Source organism: Merops nubicus, unplaced genomic scaffold, assembly GCF_000691845.1.
Source record: "Merops nubicus isolate BGI_N331 unplaced genomic scaffold, ASM69184v1 scaffold12268, whole genome shotgun sequence".
In the NCBI taxonomy this organism is placed as follows: Eukaryota; Metazoa; Chordata; class Aves; order Coraciiformes; family Meropidae; genus Merops; species Merops nubicus.
In genome coordinates this window covers 63,643-73,822 of record NW_008627850.1, presented here as the reverse complement: position 1 = coordinate 73,822, position 10,180 = coordinate 63,643, and the positions used below count along the sequence as shown (strand labels likewise).

The 10,180-nt window shown below is 34.8% G+C and overlaps 1 protein-coding gene across 1 annotated transcript in view; it reads right to left on the bottom strand.

Moving 5' to 3' along the window:
- Positions 1 to 2,004: 2,004 nt before the first annotated feature.
- RB1CC1 (RB1-inducible coiled-coil 1) overlaps positions 2,005 to 10,180 on the bottom strand; it is a 59,526-nt gene continuing 51,350 nt past the window's right edge. The window contains exons 18-23 of the mRNA XM_008946489.1: position 10,180; positions 8,934 to 8,981; positions 7,544 to 7,602; positions 5,566 to 5,702; positions 3,012 to 3,082; positions 2,005 to 2,649 (exon numbers count right to left, since the gene is read on the bottom strand). The exon at position 10,180 is cut by the window's right edge and continues 78 nt beyond it. Of these exons, the coding sequence (XP_008944737.1) occupies positions 2,572 to 2,649; positions 3,012 to 3,082; positions 5,566 to 5,702; positions 7,544 to 7,602; positions 8,934 to 8,981; position 10,180 (394 nt within the window). The 3' untranslated portion in view covers positions 2,005 to 2,571. The remainder of the gene's footprint in view (positions 2,650 to 3,011; positions 3,083 to 5,565; positions 5,703 to 7,543; positions 7,603 to 8,933; positions 8,982 to 10,179) is intronic.

The following is a 10,180-nucleotide window of genomic DNA, read 5'->3' as shown; positions in this document are numbered from 1 at the left end:
TCCTGCTACTGTCCACACATAAGCCTTATATATTTTATTTGGACACAAACTGCAAACAGAAAGCCCACATTTTTTACAAAGATGTAAGAATTTCTAACTTTTTTCTTAACTTCCCGTATGGAGTTCTGTACTGGCCCCACTTCTGCACTCAGGACATGATCCCAGAGCCTACAACATACTTCATGGTATGTCCATCCACATGGGAGTAGCAAGCCACACAGGCTTTAGTGCTCGATGAACTAAGAGCATCAGAAAAACACTATCATTCGTGTGCTGAAAAGGAGTGTTGCTTGTAGGTACATGGTCCTGTAGGGCCACCGTCAAACCTAGTTTTATCCAGCTTGGAAGAACTTGACAAACACATCCTTTCCTCCCTGCAGAAAATTCTGGGGGACCTTTCACTGATCTCTGAAGTAGGCTACTCAATAACAGAAGAGTGGGGCCTTAGGTTGTGAGGCTGGATTGCAGATTGCCACACAGACCCACTGCTGCTGCTCGAGGAGGAGCTGTCCTCTCACAAACGGAAGAGCTCTGTGCCTCTTGGCAAAGCCGGGTGGCTTCTGTGAGACAATTAGTCTCTGAAGGACAAATAATATTCGCAGCAATAGGGTGATAATCTGAGCCTGGGAAAACTTTGTCAGTGGGGTTAAAGCTATCAAGCATTAGGAGGAATGGCTCCATGCTACGTGTGCATCTTCTCACACCACTTGTGACTCTGTTGACTAAAGGAACAAGACTGGACCAAACTGCAGAACAGAACTGAATGCCCACTGAGTTGAAGGTCAAAAATTCAGCAACATAAATAAAATTGCATCATGATTTTTTTTTTGTTTAAACCTGTTCTATAGATTTATATTCACATATATGACACTGGGCAGTATTCAACTATGGTAATATTGGGCTTGAAGAAGGGGGCATATTTTTTGACAAGTAATTTAAAGAAGTCAGTACATCAGTTTTAACCATCAGGTAAGAATGCAACTTGACAAAATGACATTCTGTTTTCCAGAGATCAACTGTCTTACATTTATTTCATCAAATGTGTGATACAATTACAAGCCCATGCATTTCATAAAAATCTTAACTTAAAATTGTTATGGAACAAAATTTTAAATAAAGCATTTACAGAAGTTTCTGGGTATTCAAGTGGACTGGTTAGTCTGGAGGAATATTATTTGCAACATATGGGCAGGAGCATTGACATTTTCATGTGATCATTTCTTTTCCTCCTCCACTCCAAACCTTCTGAAGAGAAATCACAGTTGAATAACTCTACGGATTAAGTCCTAGACATAAGCTCATAGCTGAATCCAAAACTTCACTTTCCCTTGGCTACACATTTATAATACACCTTTTTATACCATTATTAAAAAAATAAAATAGACTACATTTTTAAAATGTAGCCAGTATAACTATTTTGAAAAAATGCAATTATCCATTTAATATGCTGACAAAATTAACTTCTGTTTACTTAAATTCTTTTTTGTCATTACATGGTAATTCTTGCAATTCCTGAATGTTGTTGAATATTAATGCCTCTTGTAGAAAATTTAAATATTTCTATGTAATGAAAATGCTGGAGGAACCAGAGAGAAGCTGCAATAGGTTAACATGAAATAAATATTATAGATAGTATCCAAAAGGCACACAAATACTTCAAACACATACAGTTTCAAATCTTTATTGTTTTAAAATTCTACATGTCTTTTACAATTACAATAATTTGTTACTTATATGACTCTTGTATGGTTAATGTACAATGAGTTTTTTCCTGAAACTCAACCATGAAATACAATTTCATCAATATGATTTTTCTAAACAGATTAATACAAGATTTCTGTTTTGTTGGGAAGGACTAGTGCTTCACTCTGAACAAACAGCACAGGTGTCTTCCCTTCAGAATCTGTGTGATCAATCCATCGAAAGTGCTTTTGAAGATTGCAGATCTAACTGTGACTGATTTTCAAAATCAGTCCATCAAATTACAAGGATGGGGTGTTTTTTTAACATTAAAGAGCCTTTTTCATGTAATGAAACAAGTTGCAGTAGTTATTTTTATTCATCTACTGAGGCAAACTCATGTTGAAGAAAAATTATATGATTATCTGCATGCAATGAACACTCCTCTTTAAATAGTTGATGAACTTTACACATATAAAGAGTCTGTTAAAGAGTGCAAGTACTTTGATAATGATTTCACAAAAGGACATATGCTGGTAATAATGGCAACTAACATTTAACATCTAAATACAAGCTAATGTATATTTAACAGGCAATTAGCATGGCTACGAAACCATGTTTCATGTGGTTGCCCTTTAAGAAAATGAACTCATTTGGTCCACACTCCTAAAATTATCTGGGTAAAAAAATTGGAACAGTTAGGGCCAGAGGTTCCGATGAAATTTTTGTTTCTAAAATGTGACCTGTTAAAAAGTAAAAGCAGTACATCAATGACGTCTCTTGTCACATGACCTCAGTATAAAAAGATGGCCTGGCATTTGGAGCGATGAACGAGCACTGAAGGACAATCAAAGAAAGAATGGAGACAGAATAAACTAAAATTTTTCTGTGTTATACTTTCTTGTTCCATGGTACTGCTTTCACTCTGTAGAATTTTGTACCCAAAGGAACTTTGAATCTGTTTTGTGCCTATAAAATAAAACAAAAAATTACATTAGAAACATGGGATTATTCCTCTGATTTTTGTATTTTTAAGCAGAAAGTGATTCCCACCCCTCAGCATTTACAAGATCCTTTGGAGTCTGGCAAGGTTCTGGGCAGTACAGACACAGCTCCCCAAGCCACTGAACACTAACTCTTAATAAGCAGCTAGAGAAGAGCAACTAGGGAAAAAAAAAAAAAAAAACAACCAACAGAACAGGAATGGCAGAACATAGAACAATTTTCATTTCACTTACGCAGAGAGTACTTTTCACAATTGTTACAAACAATAAACCTGATTTTCTTCTCTATTAATTTTATGAGATGATTTTCTGTTATTATTTCCTTACCTTTTTTGCCTGGCAGTATTCTTTTTCCATCACTTTTCCTAGCACCCAAGGTCTCCTAGATGCACCTGAAGCTAAAGAGACAATATATTTATTATTTTAGGTAATCAGCTACAGGTAACAGGATATTACATTCAATATTGTTGAAAATCATTTGCTAAAATTTCACTGAAAGTAGAAATACTTAACTTTTATTGATTTATTTAAAAATTTTTTTGAAAAAAAAATTCATACGTCAAGACAGGTCACTGATGCTTTCAAACAGTGAATTTTATTTTTCAGTGTACAGCTTGTTTTACAAGTTAACATTAGAGGAGACAAAAGTAAATCAAAACACAAATTAATTTGATCCGTAATTATTTCTCATCAACCAGGCTTGGCATTCTGGTCTGATTTAAGATGAAAATTTCTTAAAGTACTTCAAAAGATAAAAAGTCTTCTGTACTCAGCTATTATTGTTCTTACTGAAACTTTTGATAATTTTTCTGTATGAATGATAGAAATCTGTTACTCATAAACAATAATTTTAAAGCCCTACAAGTCTGCTAGTTTTGGCTGCAGAATTCTGTGAGCATCCAGTACTGTTCAGGAAGGAGAAAAGTGAAAAACCTCAATAATAAACAGTGGACAAAAAATTTCAGCTTGTATCCATTTCTGGAACATGGCAAGGAGAAACATTTGCCTTGCATTCCAAGAAATCTCCCAAAGATAAGGGACCAGACAGAAACCATGCAGTCTTCAACCTATTTCAACGTTGTCATAGCATTCCAAGTGCTCTTAATGTAGGCACAGACACACTACAATAGCCTAGATCCATGACATTTAATATTGTAGGTGAATTTATGCAGAATTATTAATTTGATACGTACATGTTAGTACAAGAGATCACATTTTGGCAGCCCTGAAAACAATAATTTGCAGTGCCTAGCTTCCCATCAATTTTAATCTATCACAAATAGTGGAACTAGTGTTCTGAGTTTTTTTCTCCACTGTCCTGAGTAGAAGCAGAATCAAGACATGGTTTTCTGATGTACTGAGCTAGAGACAAATATGCTTCTAAAGCAAATGGGAAATCTTTGTGTTTATGTGCAGTTTTCTCAAATTTGAGACTAACTTTGGTTAGCAAGTGGTAAGGAATGGAGAAATCCAAGTCCATTTGAAAACAGACAGGTCAGTGAATTGTGTACTCAGACTAACACACAAACTGATATGGCTTTTACCCTATATATGTAAACCAAGAGTAAGAAAATTAATCATATTTTACCCAGGTATGTATGCACTACTAATGCCATAGTTCAGAATGTATCACATCTGTAAGATAGGATTTCTTCCTGCAAGTTCAGCAGAACACATGTGCCACAGATCCTTCAGCAGTCTCAGAATTCAGTGAGAGCTTGGTAGTCTTCTGGAGACTACACAATTGCTTAAGAGCTATCATCTTTCATTGTACCTGAACTCTACAATGAGTCCACTCATTGATAACAAGCTGACAGCTTCTAACATGCAATAACAGAAATTTTTACTGATAAATTAGAATGAACACAGTTTCCTTTTGATGCACGTTCTTAGTTCTGTAGAGTTGGCAGCACGGTCAGGTTTGCAAAAACATACTATGTGTGATGGTTTAAAGCCATTTAATAGGAATCTTTCATGTAGCACACAATCCAGTGCACAGCATTCTTATTTTTCCTCATTTAAAAGAGATTAATACTTCAATTTAAATAAGTTTACATAGCTGTCAAAAACAAGCAACAAAAAACCTGAAGATTAAGGGAGGAAAAAAGCAAACACGGCATCAACCTGAACATTAGCAAATCACACAGAAACTGCTTGCTGAAAACCTATGAGCCCTGCTAAATACCATTAAAGTTGTGTGGCAAAATTCTATCAGGAAAAACACTGCTTGCAAATCCTCATATATTGTGGTCTACATTTTATTTCAGATGTGTATTTGGGTTCATCTATTCCAGTCACTTTGCAGAAGATGAGCTACAGAGAGAATGAACTTTATCCAAAGAAAATTGAAAAACCATCACAGAATCAGGTATTAAAAAATATACCTGAACCTGCAGTCTTGACAGAAATGTTACCTTAATTTTTGTATTTAATTTCCTCATCAAAAAGACTTTGAAAATATAAAGCCACATAAAAATAGGCCAAAGATCTACACAACTATTCTGTTATTCATGATACTGAATAACTAAGCAGCCTAATGGAAATATTTTCCCCATAGACATGTTAACATACTCTCTGTGTACAAAATTAGCATTTTCTCCTTTTTCTTATCCTTTTTTTTTTGCCAACTTTGACATGGAGGAAATATTTTCTCCAAGATGTTAACATCATTATAATGTTTTGATTTCAAATATCAGACCTCGAAAAATGTTTAGCATCAAAACAAAAACCAAAAGCTACAAAGACAGCTGTTTGTCAGCTACCTGCATTACATGCTTCTCATTTATCACATTGCAAGAGATTTTACAAATACATATAAGTGTTAGAAAGTTGAGAGCTATTTGTAGGAGAAGGTAATAATTGGAAGTAATGTGACACTTACCACACTCACCTGGTTTGAGATCTAGTGCAGCAAGAGATTCTGAGTGCAAGAAATACAAGGTTGGACTAACAGTAAACAATACATAATTGTCGTGCCTTTCGTCCAGGATAATGAGAACCAAATCACCAACCTGAAAACTGCAAAGAAAAGCAAAACAAAACAAGGAACTTAACCAAAACCAGCACAGATCTTGAAACTATATTAATTATGCTATATTTTTCCCCCCAAGCAATGCACAGACTGAGACTTAGTTGAAGAGAGGCACAGATGTTTCTACTTGTTAAGCAAAATCACATATTTTATATTTTCTGAAGTAAAAAAACTCTACCTTTATTTTTGAAATGTTTTTCTGGGTTCATCAGCTAAAGTGATTTTTTTTCCAAAAGAACTGACAATTTTGCTTTAAAATATAAACAGAAGTACCTAAAAAAAAATACTAAAAATCTCAATTTCTATTATTTTTATTCACCAGTACTTATGGTAATGATCACAGTACCAAGTGTTTACAAACCCTTGTTTTATAACTTGTTATAACTGGTTATAAACTGAAGTAAATTTGAACATGGAAAAATACAGCAAAAGGTTTCTGTAGCTATTCAGTCTCAGTATTTTAAGCACACAGGACAACAAAGGGAGCAAGTGTTCATCTTTGATCAAAGGGTTAAAAGCAAAAGAAACACCATGGTGATTTTATATAAGAAAGTTTCAAAAATGTTTCCTCCTGATGGCCAGGCAACATAAGAAGCCACTGAGTTCTCATGCCAAGTTTCAGGAACAGAACTCAAAACTTTTTCTGTCTCCAGCTTCTATTTCACAGTGCAAATATGATGGTAAATTATTTACCCAATAATGAAATTAAGTCTAAAATAGCTACAAATTTAAGCATTAGGCCACGAGAGGGCTCTAAGAACAAACATTACTACTGCTCTGGGGATGGGGAAGAAGTGGCAAAGAAAGTGGAAATCTCTTCTCCCTAACAGGAGACTCCAGATACAGTCACAGATAAATAGGTACATCTAGAGAAATTTAGCTCATCTTCTTCAGAACTTACTTTCAGATTAAATAATCAATACTCCAAGCTTTAATGGAGTACTGGACTTATTATGATGACAGGCTATACTGACTTAAAGACATCTCTATTGGATAGATGATGAATTCTTCATTTACAACATTTCCTTGCCAAATGCTACCAAGAATGTCGCTGGAATATTCAGATGCTTGCAGGAAAAGTTGATTCTGCACATACTGATCTTGTTGCAATTAAACAAAATATACATATATATATATATATATGCAAATCGGTGCAATTCAGAAAACATTAAAGGAGTAATCTATGTTGTTTTTTCTTTCAAACAACATTTTTTATATTCCTCAATATCAGACTGCTGAATTACATAAGAATGGGTATTTGTAGCTTTCATGTTTTGCAAGAATACTTCTTTTTCCAGCAGCAATTCTGCATGCAGCTGGTAACAGATTGATAATAGCTACCAAAATATCTGAGTTAACTTCATTTAATTTCATCAAGGTAAGTTAAAAATTTCAAAGACTTCAGGAAGGTAAAATTTCTCTTGAGATGCAATGGAGCACTACACATATGCAGGATGAACAGGATTCCTTCTACTTTCTTAGCACAATTCTGAGGAAGTTACAGATAAACAAAGAGCAATCTAAAAAAAAATCTGTGAGGACTGTATAAATCTGGTGAGGTATTATCCTCATGAACTGTATAAAGAGAGGCACAGAACTCAAGAAAGCTGCTGACACAGAATTCAGAAAGGACATTTTGTTTAAAAAAAAGGTGTTTATAAAATTTTACCTATGCCCAGCTGAGATAGTTCAATAACAAATGGCTAAACTATGGAGATGATCATTGTCATTTTTCACCACAGAGCTAGAACAGAATTGTGACATTCTTTAACTACATACTTACTGAAGGCAAACTCATCTGTTTATACGAAAATTAACATGTACTTACTCTCTAATTGCTATTTTTTCAGAATGTCTTGAGGATACTGATGACATGCTCTGGGACATCTATTAAAAAAAGAGAAAAGCTATAAAGTATTGGCAAGCTACAATGAAATAACCGTATTGTTGCCTGCAATGTACAAGATATTATCTGTTGCAGATCTTATATTCACTCAAGAAAACAGAATATCCTTCTGTTGTCCTGCTCAGTAGCAGGCTTGGTGGTTGTTTGTGGGTTTGGTGGTTTGGGGTCTGTTTCATTCATTTTGGGGTTTTTTATTTGTTTAAAACAGCCACCTTTGATTATGAAATTTCTCACACAATTGACTTGTCACTCATCATTTAAAACTGAGAACTGCTTTCCAGGTCAGTGCCTGTGAAGATCTGTTCTGAGCATACACAAGACCTATGACACAGAAGCCATTGGCATTCTAAAGAAAGGCTGACAGTTTAACACTGGAGGTTAAATGTGTTTATTGCAATGAAACTCTTGATACGGTCTCTCAGGTTTACTAAGGGCTGCTACATAATCCAAAGTTTACTGTAATAAAGTAAATGATAGAATAAATTTCAATCCTATCCCAGACAGAAAAGTGGCAGCTCCTACTGGAGACACTAATCAAACACTCCTGCTACAAAACGTAACTTGCAACCACACAGCTATCAGTTCCTCCCAAACTCCTAGATATCACCTGCCACTTAAGGTGAGATCTCCATGGCCAGTCTAACCAATAAACTACCAAAGGATATGTCTGTTTCCTATACACAGAGTAATTATTAATAATTAATACTGAGACCTGCCAGCAAGAATAAACTATGGATAAATAAAAGGAGAAGGATTCGTAGCCCAGGAATCAAGAGAAGCTGTCACTAATGTTCTTTTTCCTTCCACAGTTAATGACTGTTATGCGAGTGTTCAAGTTTAAGATGATGGTGGTTTCTATCTGCAGTTGCTAGGTGGAATTAAGAAGTTCCATACCTTACAAAAATGACAGGTACAGTTTTCTGAAACCAAACTCCAAGTTAATGCTAACACTGCTAACTTCACTTTATGTGGAGGCATATTTACATTCTCCTAAAGTGGCCTTCAATCTACTGTTGCTGAAAAACTGAGCTATGGCACCACTGCAAGTAACCTGCCCTACCCCAAGGCAGGATAGTCTGTGGTCTTTGGGAAGAAGTCACCTTCTCTCCAGTGCTGTGAATCCTTCCCTTGAGAAGATTACAAAGTTGAGGTACCTCTGAAAGGTTACCAGGTTACCTATTTACCACTTGCCTTAACACTTAAAACATTTTTGAAGTGGTTAAACACCACACTTTAGATTTTAACATAATATTTATAAGGTTTTCTTGTTCTTTCATGAGACTTAAAACATGAAAGAAATTTAAAAACTTACCAATCTTTGATTTAATCTCTTATTTTCCTCTTCCTTCAACTGCAAAGTCTGAAAGAAAAACTTACGTGATCAATACACCTTACACAGCAGGAACACGTTCTAAAAAGTTTTGATATGAGCAGAGCCAGACTATTTATACAACATACTTATTTACTACAGCTCTCAGTTTTATAACAGCATCAAAACATCTTTTGAACAAAAGACATAAAAAAATTGAAGTCTAACAATTACTACCATACTACAAACCCAACTGCTAAGCTATGCTTATCTACACACCCATCCTTCTCCTTAAGTTAGAAAAACATTTCACTGACAGAACAGCAGAAGAAATGTAGTGTATCACTATTTTATAGCTTCTACCTGTGACAAACCCTTTGTAAGCAGATGACAGAATAAAGCAGGTAAGTGTTCCTAGCCAGAAACATCCAGCCACTTGCATGATACAGTGCCACAATCCATTAACAGAAAACATTCATGTTCTCTAACTGATCACGGATTTTAGTCTAAGTGATGTTCACAAGCTGAAAGCTAAAGATGCTCTTTTTTTTTTTGTTTCATCAAAATGGTTCAATTACTCAGTGTACATAGAAAGCTATGATCAAGAGAAAAGTTCTAACAGAAATGAAAATTTATGGTATGTATTTGGGAGAAGTAGAGGGGTGAGGTGTAAACTTACAATTCTAGCCTGTAGGAGCTCTCACAATTAATTCAGTAAATTGTAATTTTAAACACATTCATAACAAGTGTTATTTTAGTTCTAACAGAAGCAATACTGCCAAGATTCTACCCCAGGCAGAATTAAAATTACCTAAATAATAGCATCTTAAGAGAAGAAATTACCCATTTCCAAGAGGAAAAGATTAACCAATCTCAACTTCTGTCCAACTCTTTGGACGCCTTAATTTGAAAGAGTAATCTTTTTTTTTTTTGCTGTAGGAATTCCCTATATCAATAACCTGTCACTTCTAAGAGGAAATATTACACCTGACTTTTTCATACTGAAGCCTGCAGAGATAGAATAAACAAACTTTAACCTAGGTCAAGTATAAGTATAATGTATTAATGCCTATTTTTAATTACTTCAATGAATTGCAGTGATCCAAAATGAGTACAATGAAAAATCTTTCTTTGGAATGGAATTTATAAGCCTTGCACATACTACATTGCATCAGAACATAACTGACCACAGCACAGCTTTACCCTACATATTTATAAGTACTTAATTGTAATTCTTAACCTCCCAAACA